General features: G+C 41.1%; 2 protein-coding genes across 2 annotated transcripts; one reads left to right on the top strand and one right to left on the bottom strand.

Moving 5' to 3' along the window:
- Positions 1-11,511: 11,511 nt before the first annotated feature.
- Positions 11,512-14,637, top strand: LOC307232953 (uncharacterized protein; the record flags this gene model as incomplete). Its single annotated transcript, XM_080004167.1, has 2 exons — positions 11,512-12,309; positions 14,632-14,637. The coding sequence occupies 2 exons, from the start codon at positions 11,512-11,514 to the stop codon at positions 14,635-14,637; spliced, it is 804 nt and encodes a 267-aa protein (XP_079860293.1).
- On the bottom strand, positions 13,607-17,837 carry LOC307232494 (protease-associated domain-containing protein 1-like). Its single transcript, XM_080003524.1, has 5 exons — positions 17,685-17,837; positions 16,907-17,007; positions 16,673-16,782; positions 14,974-15,141; positions 13,607-14,869 (listed from the first exon to the last, which is right to left on the bottom strand). The coding sequence occupies exons 1-5, from the start codon at positions 17,758-17,760 to the stop codon at positions 14,749-14,751; spliced, it is 576 nt and encodes a 191-aa protein (XP_079859650.1). The 5' UTR covers positions 17,761-17,837; the 3' UTR covers positions 13,607-14,748.
- Between the last annotated feature and the right edge of the window lie 5,383 nt (positions 17,838-23,220).

The following is a 23,220-nucleotide window of genomic DNA, read 5'->3' as shown; positions in this document are numbered from 1 at the left end:
CTTTAAGTTTAGAAAACCTAAAATATGTATTTGTTTAATAAATTGAAGAAATATTGATCCAATAACCCTTTTCTTTGATCTATAAAAGCCTATTTATTTAGCATAAAAAAGAACCCCCTTCAATGACGAAAATGAAGTTACCTTTCGGCCTTGACATTTTCACATTTCCAACCTACTGTACCACATTTCTTAAACTTCTCCATGTACTTCTTTGACTTAGGTTCCAAGCAGCCACGCCTAATATGAAATGTAATGAAAGTGATGAGTATTTGTATACAGAAAAATTGCACAGAAAAAGGTCGAATCTAAGCCCACAAAGATTCAGATGACCTCTTTTTGACCTTTCAACTTGCTGTGGGGCTGCCTTATTTTCTGGATCTCTACTTATATTTTATTTTTTTTTAATAATTGCATGATGTAGCTTGATTCATGCAAGTTGGTATAATGACATGTGTTTTTAATAAAGGAATGGACGTGTGGGATTAAGATCCAGAGCGGTTATAAGAGCATGTCATGTTTATTATGCGATTCCGCGCCTGTTGCAAAATAGTAACAAGCATTTGTTAGAGCAATCATTATATGAATAGATGAGACGGAACCAAAGAGCTTTTAAGCATTCAAAATGCCTTTCAGATCAGACAAACGCTGTCTAACGTCTTATCTGAGGCAGTAAAGTGAAGCAGACTAGCTGCCAAGAGACAACTTTTTTTCACCTTTACAACGACTTTAAATATTGCTTTCACACTTTTACTTACATATAAGTAAGTGACATAGTTCCTTTCAAACCTATATCTGTGGTCAGAGTTTGAAGGAATTATGGGAGCTATTTAGCAGTACATCTAACTAACTACTGCAGTACAGTACATCCAAAGCACGTGTCAGTATAAAGAAGGGCGCAACGTCCTGTTTCTAGTCCCTTACCTTAGCGCAGATGTAGTCAAAAGAGCTGATTTGCGGAAGAGCAAAACAATAAAACATTGATAAACCTGATGCACAGATTCTGTCAATTGTTTTTCGACTCTCTACTGTGAGCTTACCGTTTTCAAAAAAGGTAGGTATAGTAAATCTTTCAACAAGGTTATGAAATTGACAGTTGGAAATGATGGGAACCAACATTTTAATAAGGGCTGGGTTGAAAGATGCTTCCCTCAAATTCTTGTGAAAAAAGTTGTTTATTCTAATTCTTATTATTATGATTATGATCATGATCATTACTATAATATATTACAATTGTATATATAAATATATACACACACATACATATACACACACACACAGAAACACGCACACACACACACACACACACACACACACACACACACATAAAAAACTCAATGAAATAAAATCAATAAAATATAAAATTATAAAATCGACAAAATGTCAGCCATACACACTCTTTGAATTGAACATACTTTTATAGGAGGTATTTTAAAATGCAGTGTCGTTTTGAATGGATGCTTACGTGTGGGAATCGTGTCACCGGGCCACGTGTCTCTCGGGGTAAACGACACATAAACCGCGGCAAAACTACACCCCCGGACGAACCGCGACGATGCGGTCCCTCAACCGCACGGCGCCTCCGCCCGCGGGGGCGTGGGCCCGCTGCCCCTCGCGGCGGAGCTCGACCACTAATCTTGACTTTCCACGTCCTGTTCGCCACGAACTGACACAGTGGTCGCCGGGATCCCGGGCGCGGAAGCCCTGCAGCGGGCACCAACCCCTTCGCCGCCGCCACGGCTCGGTCGAACGCGGCGTGCACGCCGTCCCGGTACGCGTGGGGCAGCCCGGACCCCGAGGGAGGCCGCTCGGCGCAGAGCCCGTCTTGGTACCACTCCCCCACCAAGACGACGCTCCCGCCCGCAGCAGCAGCAGCAGCAGGCCCGTGCACAGGGGGTCGGGGGCGGCGGTCGAGCTTTGTGAGACGAGGACAAAAAGTGAACTCATCTTATTTCCCTCCACAGAGTCGGCTCCTGCTGCCGCGTGAAAGGAGACCGCGGACGGTTGGACAGAGAAGTGACCCGAGGACACAATGTGGTTGGAGCACATTAAACCACACACACCCCATTATTTTAAACCGCTGTTATTCAATATTAAATCTAGAAATAAACGGGAGGTATAAGTGTGGACGCTTCCGAGGTATTGACACCCGGTAATGCTGTTATTATCATAGGATGATATAATATAGGGATAAGATATATTATCTTAGATCAGATATGTTCAGGGATTGATGATGAATATCTATCTCACTCGACTCCTGACATTTACAAACACAAATACTCTAGAACAGTGTCAAACCTTTATTTTAGTAGTGTATGATTACACTCCTAACATGTAGTAAGATGTTTTTTTCAGCTGAGTACCCCCTTCACTGGCATTGGGAGACAAAAAAAAGAAAATGAACATAAATGATGTGCTGTATGTGGGTCGCATGTGCTTTTTTTATTATATACAAGCAATATTTTAACGCAATTAACACTTTTTTTTTTTTTTTTTTTTTTTTAATTTATTTTTTTTTTTTTTTTTTTTCGAGTACCCCATGTAGTAACCCTGCAGTACCCCTAGGGGGCACAATATGAGCAACACTGCACTAGAACAACACATTGGGGTTGTATTTATAAAGTGAGTGACGTTGTCGACGTTGGGATGCTTAGATCACGGTATAGTCTCTGTTTATTTCCCTTGAAATTCAGGAGAAATTATCATTTCACAATTGAAAATGCAGACTATTGCAGCAGACATCACGTATTTTTTGTTACTCGTTTTCGTTTTTTTTTTTGTTTTTTTTATACTAGATTGATGTACAGCCCTGTTTCTCTCAGGCGTGCAGGGCATATTCTATCATGTCTACAGCCTCTTACAATTCACACAAAGAAATAAATGAACTTCATAGCACTTCTCGGAAAACAAAGCCCCTCTGTGATAAACATGTGACACAATAATAGTTATTTGTGTACATCCAGCGTCCTATTTATTTAAAGAATGAATATAAAGAATGTTAAAATAAATGTGGAACAAAAAAACCCCGTTAGATTGACCCCGAAGGAAGAATGTTTTGCGTGAACTGCAGAATCCCAAAATATAATGGGAGGTATGAAAAAAAGAGCTTGTAATATTTATGCATATAACTTAGTATTCCCAAATTATATGCAATATAATATGCTTAATTCAACTCCATATAAATGTCAACTTTATTTTCTGTTTGATACCCAACATTGCTATTTCAAACTAACACACTTGATAAAGTAAACAACTTAATTGTTGATAGCAAATTGATATATATATAAAGTTCAAAGTGTTTTATTTGTCAAGTGTACAGTACGACACAAGGTCATTCGGTACAATGAAATTCTTAGGGCATGACAGGCAACAACTACGTAGTGGGCATAAAAAGATAAAATAACAAGGCAAAGATAAGGAGGAAATAACATTTTTTAAATAAAATAAAAGTCGAATATAAAAAAAGTAAGAGTCGAGTTACAAATACGGGCAAGAGGTTGCAGTGTATATATATATATATATATATATATATATATATATATATATATATATATATATATATATATATATATATACACATACAAACTGTATATATACTGAGTATAGATGGTCATGGACAAATGGGGCCTTGCAAGTGTGAAATTGTAAAAAAGGCACAAAATGGCTGTGAAAGCCAAAATGAGAGGAGATGCTCTGTTGTCTGAATGTAAAATTACATCTTACAATGATTTGATTATTATTAAAATTTGATCATTTATACTGTTGTATTTATGTCTTTATTTGTTTGTTTGTTTGTTTATTTATTTGTTGCTTTATTTATCTGTTCATTCATTCATTCATTCATTCATTCATTCATTCATTCATTCATCTACTTATTTATTGATTTATTTGTTTGTTTATTTATTTATTTGCTTGTTTTTTAAATGTATTTGTTCATCTGTTCAATCATTCGTTCATTCATTCATTCTTTTATTTATATTATTTATTTATATTATTTATTTATTTATATTATTTATTTATTTAGTTAGTTAGTTAGTTAGTTAGTTAGTTATTCGTTTTTTTTTTTTTATTATTTGTTAGTTTGTTTATCTATTTACGTTTAAATATAAATGTTTGAGCAGCAGGCCAGGCCATAGTTTCAGTTAGAAAAAGCTGATTCTCCACTAACTAAGATGGGATGGGGAGAAGAAGAAGAGGAAAAGTCCGCCACGCCCTTCCACGCCCTTCCACGCCGTGCATTCGAATTCCGTCGCGTCACGGACTTCGTACGCAGTCCCCGCCGACGCCGTCACACGCCGAGACGGAGCTTAAATAGGCCCCGAATCCAGCGCGTCCCATTCCCCGTCCAGCCCACTCCCCGCCGCGCCCCCCCCGGCTTCCTCGAGCACAACCGAGGGATGCCGGCCCCGGTCAATGTGAGCCAGCGGGTCCCCCTCTCCGTGGGCTTCGTGGGTCCCGGGGACTACCTTCTCTTCCTTTTCCACGTGCTGTTCGGCGGCGGCGCGGCGCTGGTGTCGGGCTCGGTGCTGCTCGCCATCGCCCGGACCCCGCCGCTGCTGCGGCAGAACCGCTTCCTCTTCATGCTCAACACCAGCCTGGCGGACGCGCTCAGCGGCTGCGGGGTGTTCTACCTCTGCCTCTTCGACGTGAGGATCGGCTTCCCGTCCAGGAACGGGACGTTCTACATCCTGCCCTCGCTGCTCGGGGTCAACATGATGACCTTCCTGTTCGCGCAGTTCGACCGCTACGCCGCCGTGTGCCACCCGTTCTTCTACAGCAGGTTCGGCAGCAGGCGGCTGGTGGTGTGCGTCAACCTGTACAGCTGGCTGCACGTCTACGGGCAGCTGCTCGTCCAGCACGTGGTGTCGCTGTCAGAGGCCATACAGATCGAGTTGTACAGCAGGGTCTGTCTGCAGATCATCGTTTACACCAAAATAACCATGACCATCAAATTGCTCATTGTGGCCAAATACCAGCTGGCCAGACACCCACCAGGCCCAGAGAGGGACAGCAAGAAAGAGTCCCTGCTGATCATAATAGTGGTGGTCGTGTTTTTTCTGGCCCTGTGGTCCCCGGCGGTAGTCCACACCGTGGTGAAACGAACCACGGGAAAGGGTTTAGTGATTAGAAACGAAGCCACGAATCCGCTCAGTATTCTCTCCAGGAGCAACGCGATCTTCACCCCATCGCTCTACCTGTGGGCGAGTCCCTCCCTGAGGGCCGCGGCCTGGGCCGCCGTCTGGAGCAGAGTGTTTCCTTGCCGGGGAAGGAAGAGGTTTGTTCCGTGCGACTGGAAAACGAAATTAAACTGTCCCACAAACCAATATTATTCTTAAAATTATATATATACTGTATTATATTCTTATAAAAAACAGGCGCAATGGCTTTCTAAAGCATCATCTGGGTCCTTTGCCACCGAGTGAATTTAAACATTTGTTTTGACTGGTAAGGGCTTTAAATGAGAGCTAGGAAGGAAAGGTCAGTATGATAGGGATTAAAAATATCAAAGCTTCACGGGACGCCTCATTTTTTACTTTCAGATTATTCCATGCGTATCAAGAATGTTTTCATTGTAGTTATTGTTTTCTGTTTGTTGTGGTATGAGTTAATTATTAGTATTATTTTTAATTGTGAGAAGGGAATCACGAATTCAAATGGATGACTTAAGGTTTTTGGGGCATTTTTAACAGTTTCTAATCATTCTGAACAACAATCTTTCCCTTGTAGAGCTGCGAAGGGGGACGGAGTGACTTTGGGGATTCCACATTGACCGCAATGAGAGGCTGCATTTTATACTTATTACAGAAACACAAAACCATGGTTTGTGCATCGATGGGAACGAATAGACTGAACGAGGCATTTCAAGATCATACGCCTGCATCTATAACTTTGCGTTACTATAATATAAGCACAAGGACCAAGATCTGATAACGAAGATATCAATTAAATGTTATACTAACCATAACCGAAGGAAGTAGTAGTATGTTAAGTGTGTTTGTGTGTTTATATAAACACAGTGTGAGGACCAAAATGATTCATCCTATTTATGGCAAATGGGAGTAGTTGTTGTTGTAGTAAAAACTTTAAAGTCACACGGCATATAGACAGAGAGAAAACACCTGGATATGAATTGGGATGAAATCATTGTGTGCCATTGAGCTGAATGAACAAACACTGATTCCCCGTTCACGTGTTTGATTTGGGATTAAAATGATAAATATTTGCTTCCTCTCAACTGCCTTTGCAACCCTTTTTTCCCCAGTATATTGCTCATTGCAGAATATACACTTGTGCTTCTATTCGGTAGATGTTGTGACTGAGTCAAAGCAACTGGCTTAATTTTGGAGCTGACGTTCTCAGTTAAGGTATTGTTTTGGGCTCAAATTCTAACTGCGTTGTAAAAGCAACAGCTTGGTTTCATTTCTGCGGCAAGTGACTTCTCTTGAAGTGGGTCACTTGTCCAAAAAACAAACAAACAAACAAAAAAAAGCATAGCTACATAACTTCAGATTGATGAGATGAATGTACTCACATTTAGATGTACGTCTAATAAATGCCACACTATATCTGTTCCCATCCATCTTGTAGTCGCCCTATAACAGAAAAATGTGGATTTTGAAAACAAAACAAAAGTGACAAGCAACCTGCTGATCCCTTGCTTTATGTAATTTAGCAGCTTTTATCCAAAGCTGCTTTGCAAGAAGCACACGTGTCATTATTTAAACTTAGTGTTAACACAAGAAAACATTAGATTGTGAAATTTATGCGACAAAAGCTCCAACCATGTGGTAGAAAGTGAGTGGAGCAGTACCCCTGTGGTGACTTCAGAAACGAAATTCCTCAGCCAATAAAAAATGTTAATCATGAAACTTACTGTATAAAATTGTATAAAGGTTTATAACACTGCATTAATAAAATAAAAAATAAATTTAGCAAAGCTTTTTTTTTAATAAATGAGTTGAATAGAGTTGTTGTCGTCATTAAAAGCATTGCTTTCATGATTGAAATCCTGTATGTAATTGCACTTTAATAATCAAAAAAATATAATTCAAGGTTACTTGACTATAAGCTGGTGGATCTGTAAATTTGCAATCGTATTATTTTCACATCGACAGATGTTCAAATTAAATATGATGTGTTATGTAATTTCCCCCTGGGATTATTAAAGTATTTCTGATTCTGATTCTGATTCTGATTAAAGAAGGCCAACAATCCAAATGTTGATTTTCTTTAATTGGTAAAAATATTAAATACTGTTCATTATAATAGCCCATATAGATGTATGTGACCTATAGTTGAGCCTTTTGAGCCTTTGTGCTGAAATAAAGGTGCATCTGCTCTCCATAAGTAAAGGTGCTTATGTATAAACAGTATTTCATTTTGTTTGAAGCCTATGAACATGTAACGAAACACACATTTGTGATTTGACTTAATGAGCTATAACTGAACCATTAATGACATTAATCACGCTATAGTTCCTAAATCATGTGTCTTTTGAAATCAGATTTGTCTGGAGGCCTGGGTTTTGTTCTTGAAAATATTTTTTATCGATAAAATTCAAACCGGGTGTAGTATTTGTCGTTTCGTAAATCATTGTAGTAATTAAATATACGAGGTCTGTCCTAAATAAATGCATAGTGTATTTAGCACAGGAGAAATGCTGAATTTGTCAGTAGCTAATCCTTGACCAATTTAAATCCACATTAATTTTCCAAAATTGTCTTGGTCATAGCATTTTTAATTATATGTTATATTTAATAAAATTGTATGCACGGTTATGCGCTTATACTGGGGGTAGTGTCATTCCATGAACCAAAAAAGACAACTGAGTTGTAATCACAATTATTTGTAGTTATTGGTATTTGTATATCGCCAGCTTAATGTCAGAATGGTGACTGCCCTAGTATATAGTTTGCAGGAGCTTTTAAGGAATGCTTAATTAGATTTATATTTTGTGGTCCGTGACAGATACTGAAATGACAGGCCTATTGTACTGCAATGCACCATAAAGTACCATATCAAAAAATTATAGTCGAACAATATTAAAGCAACAAATATGTATATATCATATAATAATAGGCCAACATTAAATTTGAATATTTATTTTAAAGCACTACATGCTGTGTAAACCCACACCTTTTGAGTTACATTTTGATCATTGACTCACACTGTGCCTCCCCTCAACCCCCAACCCCCACGTGGACTTCAATACAGCCCCATCAACAACCCCCCCCCCCCTAAGAGCAACAAAGAGCCTCCCTCCGCCACCCGCCCATCTGTTTCCTGTAGTCAGGTGAAGAGGCAACTGGAGAGACTGCACCAGAACAAGGCTGCGGGCCCGGATGGTGTCAGCCCCAGGGTCCTGAAGGTCTGGCGGACCAGCGATGTGGGATTCTACAGCGCCTCTTTCACCTGAGCCAGAGGAAGGTTCCAGTGCTGTGGAAGACATCTTGCCTTGTTCCGCTACCTGAGAAGTCCTCTCCATCGGCCCTCAATGACCACAGACCGGTTGCCTAAACATCACACATCATGAAAGTCCTGGAGAGATTGATATTGGCCCGTCTCACACCTCAGTTGAGCACCTCTCTGGAACCACTGCAGTTTGCCCCCCGCCCCCAGGTTTGGAGTCGAAGACGTCGTCATCGACCTGCTTCGGCAGGCCCGCTCTCACAAAGCAGGCCGCACCGTGAGGATCACGTTTTTTGATTTCTCCAGCACTTTCAACGCGATCCAGCCCGCACTGCTGCGAGAGAAGCTCCAAGCGATGAGGGCGGACGCCCCCACAGCCTCCTGGATTAGTGACTACCTGACGGACAGACCACAGTTTGTGCGGCTGAGGGAATGCTATGTCTGAGTGGGTGGTTAGCAAAACAGGAGCACCGCAGGGGACTGTACTCTCATCTTTCCTCTTCGCCCCGTATACCTCGGACTTCCAATGCAATGTCACCAGCGGAAATTTTCGGACGACTCTGCAGTTGTAGGGTGTATCCCCGGTGGACAGGAGACTGAGTACAGGGAACCGGTGGACGGCTTTGTGGCACAGTGTGGAAACAACCACCTCCTCTTGAATGCGACTGAGACGAAGGAGATGGTTGTGGATTTTCAGGAGGACCGGGACCCGAACACTGTTTCCAACCTGGGAGAAGAGGTGGAGGCGGTGGTGGGTTACAGCTTCCCGGGCGTTCACCTGGACAACAGACTGGACTCGGAATGCAGCACCGAGGCTGTCTACAGGAAGGGACAGAGCAGACTCAACTTCTTGAGGAAGCTCAGTGTCCTTCAATGCGGGCAGCAGGATGTTACATATCTTCTACCAGTCTGTTGCGCAACATTCTTTGCAGCCATCTGTTGGGGCAGCCAGCGTTAGAGCCAGCGACTCCAAGAAACTGAACAAACTGATGAAGAAGGCTGGCTCTGTGCTGGGGGCTGCTCCGGAGCCCCTGGAGCTGCTTGTGGAGAGAAGGATGTTGCACAAGCTGCTCAGCATAATGGACAACACTGGGCGACCCGCTACACAACCTTCTGGTCAGACAACAGAATGTCTTTAGTCAGAGGCTCCATCAGCTCCGCTGCAATAAGGACGGTTACAGGAGGTCATTCCTGCCACCGCAATAGCCACCTACAATGACTCCGCCCTGTGCCAGGGGAGGAAACTCCTCTGAATGGCGATGCACAAGGCACATTTTTACTTTACATTTGACTTCCACTTTTAAGCTTTACCTTTCACTAAGTTAAATTCTATTTTATTCTGTTTATTTCTATTGTTATTATTGCAATTTATTTATTTGTTTAGTTCTTTTATATGTATTAAGGCACACGTTGTTGAACAACGTGTGTTTTTGTAAATGATATGTGTTTTGTCATGAATGTCATTGCTGTTGCAACACTGGAATTTCCCTTTGAGGATTAATAAAGTACCTTTATCTTCATCTTTGTCTTTATCTTTACACCTATGTGTGTTTGGTTCCTTTCATCTGGATGGCAATTTCTTGTTCTTGGAATTTTTTAGTGACTCTAACTTTAAAAATAAATACAAATTGGGGCTTTTTCATAATCATCCTTCATTCTAAATGTTCCACCTGTTAAGGCCTGGTATTTTTATTTGCCCTTTTGCTCAAGCACCTTGGAGCTGTGGCATTCTTCAGAGAGTGTAGGAAGTCGGAAGTTTATTTTGTCACTCACTTTGAAACAAGAATCTGAACCAAAATGTCAACCGGAGACCAAACCAGCAACTTACAGGCCGATTTCGAAAGAGGCTGACTGATGAATATTCTGACTTTCTGCACTTAGCCAAGTCCGATATTTCAAGTTGATATTTAACTTAACAAGCAAAACAAGAAATTAACCTGACTATAAGCTTCCAATCTATACCCTTATCCGCGTTGTCATAGTGTTTGAAGATAAGGAAGCGCAGCTTGTGGCCCACGAAAACCACAAGACCTTAAAACTAGATTTCGAGGGTCAACAAGGTATGTGACGCAGGGGAGTTGATATTGGAACAAAGCTTTTTAAAATATTATAATTATTTGGCTTGCATATATATTCAGATGTCTTTTTTTCCCCGTTACAGGCGTTAGTCTTTGTCAGGAACTTTATCTGTTCATCTGTTACAGTTTGTTTAGTCCATCTGCCAAATGAATGTGCGACTGAAGTGACGATAATAAGAACAATTATATAGTTACAAGAACCTATACATGTTGGAGTCCAGTTGTACATTCGCGTTGAAAGAATTACAAAACACTGAACATTATATAAACAGAGATTACCCCAGGAGTATGGTATTAACCACCACTATAGATTATACTGCTGCTGTTCTTACCATTACTGCTGTACTATTCCATTACAACAACAACTACTACTACTACTACTTGTACAACTACTACTTAAACTACTACTACTTATACTACTACTGATGGCTATGATACTACTGATGCAATACTACCCTTTACTGCTAGTTTTACTACTTCGACTGCAACTATTTCTACTATTAGTACTGTGAGGCCTACTAGTTCAATTACTTCCACTAATATTAATACAACGATTACTAGTAATCTCATGTCAACATATGCAGGACATTTAGATCATTTTATGTTGTATAATTTCTCATGTAGTGTTTTTGTTATTCGGGCCTCCTCTTGTATAAGAACCCACTAAGGTTGCGGAAAAACCTGAATTGTATGTATACTTTTTCACGCTGGTCCAGCTATCTGCAGACCACCTATAACAGAGATTTAAATCATACATTTTTAAATAAAACTTCTTAATTGGGGCAATGCATGGTTATTTTTTAGCATCCAGCTTCCTAAATAGGGCCCCAGAGGGAGTTGCTGTCCGTGGTGCTGAATAAACAAATTTGTTGTGATCGTTTGCGATCGCTTGGAGGCTGCAACTTCAGGCAAAAAACTCTCCGCATTAATGAAGTCTCACAAGAATTATGAAACGCGGCAGCAGGGCTGTATTTAAACCCTAGGCTTGACTAGGACACAGTCAGTATATCACGGGTGCAGCGTCATCATGATTTTGGCCAATCTGACGCTGGTGCCTCTGGCTTTTGACTTTGCCGGCGTGGGGGACTATTTGCTGTTCTTCTTCCACATACTATTTGGAACCAGCGCGGTTCTCCTGGCTGGTTGTGTTGCGGTGGCCATCCTCCGCACCCATGCGCTGCGGATCCAGAACCGGTTCATCTTCATGCTCAACACCAGCATCAGTGACGCCCTGTCCGGACTGGCTGTTTTTTACCTCTGCCTCTTCGACGTGCGAGTGGGTTTTCCGTCCAGAAACGGAACTTTTTACATTTTATCATCCCTCCTCGGTGTGAATGTCTTGACCTTTCTCTTTGCACAGTTTGACCGCTACTTCGCCATCTGCCATCCCTTCTTCTACAGCCGGTTCATCACTCGCTATTTCGTCATAGCCATGAATGTGTACTGCTGGTTCCACATCTACAGCCAGCTGCTGATACAGCGGCTGCTTCCGCTGTCTAAAGCTATACAGATCCAGGTGTACAGCCTGATCAGTCTGCAGATCATCATCCTGACTAAAATAACAATGACTGTTAAACTGCTGGTTGTTGCCAAATACCAAATCGACAGGGACCCGCCCAGTGCGGAGAGGGAGAGCAAGAGGGAGTCGCTGCAGATCGTGGTGCTGGTGGTGGTGTGTTTCCTGGCTTTCTGGTCGCCGTCCATGCTCAATCTGATCGTCAGGCGTATTACTGGAAAGGGTCTGATGTCTGAAAATGAGGCGGTGAGTCCTCTGGGCATCCTAGCCCGGTGCAACATCCTGTCCACCCCGGGGCTCTACCTGTGGGCGAGTCCCTCCCTGAGGGCAGCGGTTTGGAGAACAAAACAAAAAAAACAACAACATATTTGATACTTTATTTTGCTGGTACTTTTTATTTTATTAAAAAACCCTTCAATGTATTTGTACTGCTCTATATGCTGCTCCCATTGTTGGCGACAGGGTACGCTTTTGCCGGTAAGAACGCAACGATTAAGTAGCCTACAAGCAAGAAATGAAAAACAGTTGTGGTGAATTTTATTAAACCGGCATGACTAGTTAGTTGTGGTCAGTAAACTGTCAATATGGATGAAAATTCACGAAAAAGAGCACCCTCGCAAAAAAATAACGCCACCACCTAAAGTGACAATGAAGCGGAAGTCAATCGATCAGAAAAAGGCAAACTTTGGAGAAATGAAAGTAACCATGTTAGGGCGAAGACCAGGGTAAACTCAGATGTTGAAAAATCACGTTGCAGTTTAAAAAATGAAATTCTGGGACTTGGTGTAATCCATCCAACACAGAGAATCTGATGGATTTCCACTTTAAACAATGTTCTGTCTCCAAATACAAGTCTGACGCCAAATATTGTCTAAACCTTAATGTTACCATTTGCCAAGATGTCTTTACCAACTAAATTCAAGGAAGGAGCTTGTGTTCAGAGTTTCTTTCATGGTAATTCTCTATTGACTATTTCTTTGAAGATTGTATTCTGAAAATAGGCCTATACTCTGGTATAGAAAATAAATAAGAAAAATGCATGGATTCATTTCACACAATTTAAACACACTTTGACATTGATTGCCTTTATTACAGCACCTATTATAACACCTTTCATACACATCATGCACCAATCAAAGTCTTTGACATTAATAGAAGGCAATCAAACAGTAACTATAAAAAGGCGAAGCAAAATGTATTGAATAAAAATATCTAAATATTATAGAAATTTTCACTTTTGTGTCATCAATTTAGATCGAGACATTTGAGGATGGATCATGCCACCACAAATTATTTTAAATCCTCATTTCTCTCAAATTTTTGGTCTCAAATAATTAGTGAACTTGTCCAAACAATTTTCAAAATATTCCTCACCATAGTTTGCACCATCATAGAGTCCTCAAGTAGTGGGTCTTGACTTTAGAAATTCATGTAAACAGCACATGAGGGTTTCTTTTACAGTGCTTCTATTTATTTTTTGTTCCATTGCTGACATTTTAAGGATACAAATAGAACATCTGCATATAAGAAAGAATGCCTGGATATTTTTCATTAACCATTATTTGAACATATTTTAAAGTTAAGTGAATGAAAACCTTCTTGTGGTTTGTTATTTAAGGCAAAATCGACAACTTGCGGCATTACATTTGTTCTTTTACAGATTTGGGAATAAGACATATGATAACTTGAGTTCCTGGGGTTAAATTCATGTTTATGGCTCCTGAAAAAAAAAAAAAAAAAAAACTTTCATAAACAAAACATCATATAGTTAATTAGAAGTTAAAATTATTAGTAAGTATAAGTACATTTAAATTATAAATGCCCTAAGGAAACAATACTTCCGTGAAAGTCCTCCATTTATTCTTGTACTCAAATAGAAAAGGACCTGAATGACAAACACATCACAAACTTACATTCACACAGCCCGGACCAACACTATGACACTTGCTTTATTAAATAGACATGTCGGAGTGTCTCACATGTTGATTGTAATCCACAACGTGATCGAAAAGATTAACAGCTGGGCCATTGGATCATCTTACAAAACTAGTGTTCTGCCAAAAAAATTAAAAATTAAAAAACATCCTTATGAAGAAACTTGAGCTTTTTCTGTGTTTTAACCGCCCTTTATTAGGATATTGCGCGTACTGACTCAAAAGGACAGAAAATAAAAGAAACAGGGTCATTCTGAGACCAACAATTTCTAACCATATTCTGGTTTCCTTCCTGCCCCTTTGAACAGGCCTAACACCTTTCTTAACAGCTCACACAGTCTTCAATAAAAAATAAAAATAAAATTTGCACTTCAGGCAGCAATGCTTTTGTTTAAAAAAAAGTCTATGGCAGTGTAAGTTATAGTCCATATTTAACAGAATGCCATAATATATTGTGCAATGTCTGCTTTCTAGATAAATATCCAGCAGAATGGAAAAAAGATAAACAGCCAAAAAAAACAGTCATTGGCTGCAGATACGCACGTTGTTTTGTTTTTTTCAAATAAATATTAATAAGCTGGTGCAACAGATAGTGAAACAGAGGCTCGTGGTTATTACAAACACTCAAGATTCTTACAAATAGTCCATTTGTCCTAAATTGTGGATTTACACTCTCGCCTCTAAATATGTGTCTCAGTTCTAATAAATATTTTAAACTAAATTAATAGTCATGCATTTTAAAAGACAATAGGGCACAGGCATATGTACATGAGAGCAAATTAATGAAAATAAAAAAAAAGTGCATGGGGTCGCTCTACCACAATGTCCACGGGGGTTGATTGAGTGGGAAGGAGGCCAAAGAGGAAACATTTACAGGAATGGAGATCACAGCCCAGGGCAGCGCATGTCTTTGGAGAGATCGCCTGATCATAAGCCTGGAGTAAAGAGAAAAATCGATATTATAAACAGATTATACAAATGCTTACATTAAAATGGCATGCGTCGTCCACAGAGCACACCGTAGGCCTCTCTAGCTTACCCATCACGTCCTAGCACAAACAATGCAGGGATGCTTGGTTTGGCTTTGCTCCCATCAGCTACCATGTCCAGATACTGACTGTCATTTTCTACCACGTTGTCTGCAATCAGCACGGCTTTGCCTCCCGCCTCCTCCACCTGTCGAGCCTTGTGGATAAACGAACAGCCCCTGGAAAGCATGGAGAAAATTTTTTTTTTAAATGTGTGCGTGCGTACGTGTATCAAAAGACATCTCTATTCAGGTACGAAATTAATGCATATGATTCATTTCAATGATGAAGTGGTTATATAAGCACAATGCCTGAGAAAAAGTTAAAATACATTTAGGTTCTCTCCACAAACTACAGAGGCCCTGTGTAAACATTTTCAAACCGGTTTGACATGAAGACAAACCGACCGGCATAATGAATTTCACCAATAGGTAATGCGGAACCAAACTTCACGAGCGCGAGTCGAGTTCCACCCGTGGCACAAGCCAATCGTGCATCTGACTGAGTCAGTTACACTAAGGCGAGTGCAAATGAGCCGGACACACAGTAGCTAGAAGACCCGCCTGCTTCTTTTAAAATCGACCATGTGGGAAGACTTCGGGTCCCTGGTGAACTACGACAGCAATGGAGAGCGAGTGTTGGATCGGACGAACAGCACGTTGGTGTTGTTCGACAGTTGTAGGGTATGTGTGCGGAAACAGATTGAAACACTCCTAATGCGCACGTTTTATTGCCGTGTGCCTCCTTTTCTTGAGTTTACAGAGACAAACGCACATTTCAGCTTATGTGTTACTTGTTGTCAGGCCTCTCAAAACTTTAATTTCATTGAAGCAGACATATTTTGAGCATGCATGGATTATGATATACGGTATGGCACTAACAAAACATGAGTTGATGATGATGTTGACAAGCTTTAAGTTGTTATATTAACATAATGCACTGACAACATATGAGTACTTTGAATATATTGCACTAACATACCAAACAAATAAACAAACTATATATATATATATGTGTGTGTGTGTGTGTGTGTGTGTGTGTCAAGATACTTTACTTTTAAACGTCTCATAATGAAAAATGCCGGTTCAGTCTGTTTGCATAAAATCAAACCATTTAGCCTTGTACACTGGACCAGACTGGCAAAACAACTTTAATGAAAAGTCAGCGTCTACAGACCGCCTGATTTCACAACCAACAGAAGGAAACAAACAATTTGAAAAGTTATTTACTTCTGTTTTTACCAGTGGAAACCGAATACATTCACCCTGGGAACAAGGGGGAAGTGCAGACCACTTTCCGTTTCTATCATTACCGTAACGACCAAAAACAACAGTGATATAAGGTCATTGAAAACACTATAAACTGAAGGCTATCGTGTTTGTCTCTGAATACTCCTATAAAAGGTCTTATTAATGACTTTTTACACAAAATGTTCAGTGTGTTTGTTTGCAAGGTCCCCTGCAGCACACCTTGTAAAATACTATACTGTCAATATATCATGATTTACTATATGCAAATTTGTGTCGGCCAGAGTAAAAAAATGTATTCCTGCCGAAACAGTGTTTAGCTACATGGTCATTTACTGCACATTGCACATTTTTTTCCCTGTATTTTCAGCCTCAGACAGTAAAGAACTTGTTACTTAAGCCCTCTCCGTCACTCACAGGACGGAGGTGCGCGTACACACAGACCGTGAACACGTATACATACCCTCTGTCTAGCAGGATCACTTGTCCGTAGATAAGTTCTTTGTTCATTAATGCTGAGCAGCCATCAAACGGTTCCGCCGGCACCAGCAAGATCTCGTTATATGAAGCGGTCTAAGGCCCAGCGGAGAGAACAGAACCGTGGGTTACGCGCATGAGCGCTGGAGGTACAGTAGCAGGGCGGCTGAGCCTTTGGACCATAAAAGTGCTTTGGCGGGGAAGCGGACACGGTACTTACGAAATCTCCTCCGAAGTCCTTCGCCGGGGCAGCGCTAAAGATGTAACCTATGTCCTCTGGGCTTATGACACGGAAGTAGAGCAATTCATTGATTCCCAGACCTTGAATTTCAAATGACGCACAAAAGGTTCACAATGTTATCTGAATTCATCGTATCAACACCTATGAGGTAATGATATGACCCACAACAGTGACTCTTAGATGTTTTGCATTCAAGGGCCCTTAATTTGGTGATACGTGTTCAGGCCACGGACCCCATTTCATTAGATTTCCTCTCTGGCAACGCAATCTGAGAAGATTAGTATTGTTGAATAATGTTTTACTTAAAAACTCCTCACCTGTCTATACTATATTTATGGCGATAACAGTGAAACCGTGCGCAAAACGGTAGTTATTGTGCGTTCTCTAACTGTCTTGACATCTAATAAATGAAATAACGGTGAAGTTTGACTGGTAATCATTTTGCTAAGGGCCGCCTGGAGCCTCTTTGGAGGACCCCTGGAGGGGGGGGGGGGGGTCCCCGAATCGCATGTTGAGAACCACTGACCTACGACAACCAGCAGCCAAATCGTCGCTAGATTGAAACCAGGGACGATATGGAATGTGATGCACGAAAAAACAACAAAAAAAAAAACAACAGAATATGATGCCATCATATTTTTTGGGGGGAAAAGGTAAACAACAACCTCAGCAGCGTGACAGAGACGGCGTCCCGCGGTTAGCTTGACACTCGCGGCGGGCTAGCCGACATCGGGTTACCCACGGCGGGTCACCTTACCCGAGGTGCGACGAAATTGCACGAAAACGGCGCAGAGCCACGCGAGCCACGTCGCCGTCCGGGCCCACTTCACCATGGCGCCGACATGGGAGAAGCGCCGCGTCGGCTCCGCGGAGAGGGCGCAGGTGCAGGTGCAGCGCTGCGGGTCGCCACACCGGGGGGGGCGGGGTGGGGATTGGCGGATCTGATTGGCGGAAAGGAGGGCGGTCCGAGCGCGTCTCTCGTTCTGCTGCGTTCGCGCAAAAAACAAACAAACAAACAAACAAAACAAAAAAAAAAAAAAAGGACACAACACGGAGAGACCCGGGGGGTCCCCGTCCCTCTCCCGGAGGAAGCGCGGACGGAATTGGACGCCATCGGCGTGTCCGCGTCCGATGGGCGGGCTTGTGACTTTTACAAGCGGCAAAACGTATGCGACCCCCAACGTGTCAACTACAGAGCATTTAAGGTCGGTGTTTTCAAACTAAAACCTGGCCATCCGGCGCCAGGCTTGGCGTCGTAGCCCACTCAGGTGTGCGCGACCTGCCCCGGTTCGCGACCTGGACTTTCGACCTCAATCACCGGTCGTTTGCACGTTTCCCGGTAGGAGTCTGATTTTTACGATTTCCGACGTCAATGGAACGCAGCATCCGGCACTTCCGCCTTATAGGCCGCCCTATACGTCTATATTGTGCGACTCACATAAGGGACTAGAAACAAAGAAAAGCGACGTCGCTCATTGGAGAAACCTTGAACTCAATTAAATTTGTTTCTAAATTCAATCAGGTGCGAGTGCGAGATGCTGTAAGGCATCAGCGTAAAAATTGTGTCATTAGTTAAATTATTTATTTTTTATAAATATATATGTATTTATGTATGTATGTATACAAATATGTAATCACACACATATTGTTTGTTTGTTTGTTTGTTTGCTATGCTAGTGCAACATGAGAAGTACTCATATGCATTACGTCAATACAACAACTTCAAAGCTCGTCAGCAACGTCATCAAATGATGTGTTGTTGGTGCCATACGTATGGCATAATCTGTGCATGCACAAAATGACTGCTTCAGTTAAATGACCGTTCTGAGAGGCCTGACAACAATTAACGCACAGGGCGAAATGTGCATCTGTCTCTGCTCTCGACTCAAGAAAACGTGGCAGCCGTCACGTGTTCGCACATTTATTGAGCACTCTCCGCATTAAATTCGCTGTTCAGTAAACGACACCACTTTATGTGCTAGACAACAGAATTGTCTTTGTCTTCTTGTTCTTGTTCTTCTTCTTTCCGTTCTTCACCTGGCATGAGGTAAACAGTTGACATTCACAATCATTGAGGATACATTTTAATGGCAAATGGTGTCTTTCACTTGTGATGGCAATGTGCTTTCAAACAGCAGACGGCAGAGATGGATTTGTGATTTTCCTTTTGCATACTTACATGAGATCCAGTCCTACAGCCCCTACAGCCCAGTGCTTGTCGATATCTATCGCCTCTTTTCTAAATCATACTGACAACATTTGGCTCGTGTCACAGCACCTCCCAAGATAGATCTATGTTATTTTCTACGTTGATTGTACTGTATTTCACCGTAAAACAGTTCAGTCAGTCTGTCTGTCTGTCTGTCTGTCTAACAAAACCAGATGATAGTCACTTACCCTTCATTGGCTTGAGTTTAGAGAGGAGAAATATGAAAATGAATGAAATATGAGTAGAATATGTGTGTTGGTGTGTTATACTAGAAAGTCATAACCATCACGCAATGAGGAATCGTCTCGGACTGATGACAACTATATGCACTTAATACATACATGACAGGAAACCGGCGTGATGATGGATGATATATTAGCAATTCTATTTTCTACCATGTGATGATTGATTTATAGACCGATTTATAGTGAATGGTTTTTAGCGCTTTTTTAAACTTGATTTTCCTAAAGCCATTATGCAAATTATATTTTTTTTCATCACCTTGCAAGTTACAATTTCACAGCTGCTGCATACGATTTGAATTGATACAGCGAAACTGAGAACTACACACAGAGAAATTAAGGAACAGATATATATGTGGACGCAAACAGACACCACTTTTAATAGAAATTTGTGGTACTCAGAGCCAAAGTACACAAAAAAAGAAACACACTTATATAAAGACAACAGAGAAAAGACTGAACAACGTAAAAAAAAAAAAACAAAGCTGGATTTTAGGGCTAGACTTTTGGGGCTTAATCCAATACATACTGTGTAAAGAATACATATCTATATTGGAGGAGGAGGTTCAGTTAAATAAGTTACACTACTTTAAATAGTTATAAATATAATATTATGTCCTTTTAATATGGCGAAAAATTAGAACAAGTTTGCCCCAAAATGTCTGTACTTCATTCTTCTAATAAATAACATGCTGATGTAGAACTATAAAATAAATAAATTAGCAAAATAAAAATCTAAAATCATTGTGAAGTGAAACTCTGCCATTATTGTGTCATTTCCTAAGAGAGTGAGAGAGAGAGAGCGACGGAGGGAGGGTGGGAGGACAAACAGACAACTATCAGACAAATTGATCAAAACGGACAGTCAAGACAGTACATAGACAGAAAGAAAGGCTATTTGTGGAGATGTAATAAGCATACACAGGGTAGAAGCAGACAGAGAATGGTTTAAATAATCCTAGTTGTTTACATTGTTTATGTTTCTCCACTCGCTCCACTCGCTCCAGGGTGAGGGCACCAGGGGGTCTCTGGAGTGCACCCTCAGTTTGCTGACCATACTCGGTATCAGGTTAGATGTCGAGTGTCCCTCCTAAAGTGACGAAGAAATACTAATAATTATTATTATTATAATAATAACAACAATAATAATAATGGGTGGGGGGGGGGGGGGAAGAGATCAACGTGCGAGAGATCCTGTGGGTTCGACTTTTTGCACCTTACCTCACCGTCGTCTCTATTTATGTATTGTATCTCGTGCTCCAGACTGAAGTAACTATGAGGGGTGGACCAACTGGATGCCGGCTCTATGGACACATTGAGCTGATGACCCACTTTCTGGCATTTCCTAATCCGGGGCCTCTCGGGTTGGACTGTGAAGGTAATACAGTGCGAAGGTCAATGAGCAAGGCCCAACAAAGCGATTCGAATCCAAAATCCACCGATCAAAATTGGTGTAGGATCGGTTCCGGGCTTTTGCGCTCGAATCAGTCACACGCAATTGTGATTTGATTTGGAATGTAGCCCGACTTACCAATGTTCCTGAGATAAAACCTCTGCGTCGTCCTTAAGAAGATGTATTCGGTGATTGCTTCGGCAGTCACCTCCAGCATCGTGCTTTCCTCTGCGTACGGGGAGGTGTTGTGGGACATCTGGAACCGGAGCCCCCCACCTGAAGGGAGCGCGGAGCCTTCGACCCACGGGCAACTTTTCTTCCCTTCCTCGCTGCGGATGGACGCAAGGCAAAATCGGTCACGATGTGGGGCAACGCTGCTGCCTCTCGGCCGACAAATTTGTCATTCGGACGCGGGCGGATTCGGTTTCATTCTCCGCGAAACGACTCACCAGTCACGGCCCAATCCCAGTCGTACGGCTGTGAATCCCTCGTGGGTCCAGTGGCAGTGGAAGGTGCAGTTATAGGATGTTGCCTCGCACTTAATCGGGGGATCTTGAAGGTCAGACACATCAAATGACAATTTGAGGGTAACACACTGAAATGTCGTTTTTGATCGTTATTTAGCAATAACTATGCCATCTAACATCTTAGCTTGGTTGTAAATTAGGCAGATTTCCCAGTGGGTTTGACACTGTGATTTGAAGTGGAAACAGTTGGCAATACCAAGGAAAAACAGCAAAACAGCAAAAAGGTGCAAAATACTGTTCATCCAGTGGTGGAAAATGCTCATATTGTATACTATTTGTATATACTCATATTTCTACTATTTTTATATACTTATATTGTATATTTCAAATTATTATATACTATAAAAACAACTTGAGTCCCCCATTCAACATTCTACTCAACTAGAAGTAAGTACTTGATATTAGATATACTTCAACATTAAAAGTAAGAGTACTTGTTCAATAAAGATAGACAGACAGACTCATGAGTTTATCAATATCAATGTCATAGTAAAAAGGTTAACGTGTGGAAATATACAGAACTACAAAGTGACAGTCTTTACCGGACTTGATTTCTCCTGCGTCCAGCATCAGAAATGATGATGATAAGAAGGTTTCTCCACTCCAGCAGCTGTACTCTCCCACCATTGGGGCTTGCGCCTGGCTCACCCTCAGATCCCTTCCCACCTGCTGGAATTCTTGCCCCAACTCCACATCCTCCAACTCATCCTCTTTGAACTTCCAGGTAACGGGCCCGGGAGTTTCGGAAACGCAGGTCAGTGTGACGGAGTTGTGATCATCTTTTTTAGCAACTACCACTTTAGAAACACACACACACACACACACACACAAAATACAGATTCCAGTCAAAACCAGGCCTATGAATATGCATATGTAGACATCCACATCAGCATCATAAATATGAAGAAACAAATAAAGCAATATCAATAAATCTAAAAATTACATAGGGTAGGGCAGAATTGTTTAAAAAAAAAAAAAGTTTAAATCTGAAAATTTACCATTCTCAGGAAAGTGGGTGAGACCATGTACTCCTGGCAGACTAAACATAAACACAAATATCCACAGTGGCAAAGTCCTCTGAAAAAATAAGACAGAGAATTAGAAAAAATAAGTCACGTATAATCAATAATTGTTTCTATTATAACAAACTCAACAAATTTAAGATAGTCCAATGTTAAATAAATAAGCGTATAAATGAAAATAAGGTAAATCTTTAATCATTCACTTTACTTTACTTACCATTTTGATGAAGTCGGACTGAGGAGCTTTTGCCGTTCTATACATAACGTTTTTGGGCGATGTTGGACGTTGTACTTTTGTGTGCTGATTTTCACCTAAAGACAGCATTTTATACACACGCCAGGCCCAGGGGGAACTCAAGTAGGTGGAGAGTGGGTGGATAAGTGACCAGAGTGTGTATGTTGAATCAAAAGATGATTTAAATGTATAAAAAAAACAACCGGTTTCTCAAAAAAAAACCAGTTTAATTCAGTATGAAAGTACCTTTTAAATCATTCTCGTTTACCAATTTGCATAATTACGTTCACACCCACCGATACCCAAAAGCTAAACTTTGCAACACGTGACAAAAACTACACCGATGCAGCAGATAAGAACTCTCATAAAGCCTTGGTTCCTCAATGCCGATTTGCATCAAATATTCTTCTCGCAGTATAATGAGTTATCTGTATTTTTCAAAAGAATAGGGACAGAAAAAAAAAAAGAAGGGTCACCCCAAATTTGTCTGAAATATCAAGTGGGAATTGATATCAGCAATTCAGATACGATCAAAATGTTATGTCTGTTATACTGTATGTATCCCACATGTTCACATGTGATTTTATAGCTTTCAAACGGCTTAAAAATGGCCACAATTTTGCAAAAAAGGACTTTCCCCATTTATATTATTTTTGGGGTTGATC

The sequence above is a fragment of the Zeus faber genome (assembly GCF_960531495.2).
Source record: "Zeus faber genome assembly, chromosome: 7".
Taxonomy (NCBI): Eukaryota; Metazoa; Chordata; class Actinopteri; order Zeiformes; family Zeidae; genus Zeus; species Zeus faber.
Note: the sequence above shows the minus strand (reverse complement) of the source record. Positions and strands in the feature narration are given on the sequence as shown.

Bases quoted from the DNA above. Each gene is read 5' to 3' on its own strand.
- LOC307232494 (XM_080003524.1), bottom strand. From the start codon at position 17,760: ATGGTGAAGTGGGCCCGGACGGCGACGTGGCTCGCGTGGCTCTGCGCC. The intron at 16,783-16,906 runs GTAAGTACCGTG...GCTGGGCCTTAG, and splicing joins AGGACTTCGGAGGAGATTTC to ACCGCTTCATATAACGAGAT. The intron at 14,870-14,973 runs GTAAGCTAGAGA...TCTTTACTCCAG, and splicing joins TTTGTGCTAGGACGTGATGG to GCTTATGATCAGGCGATCTC.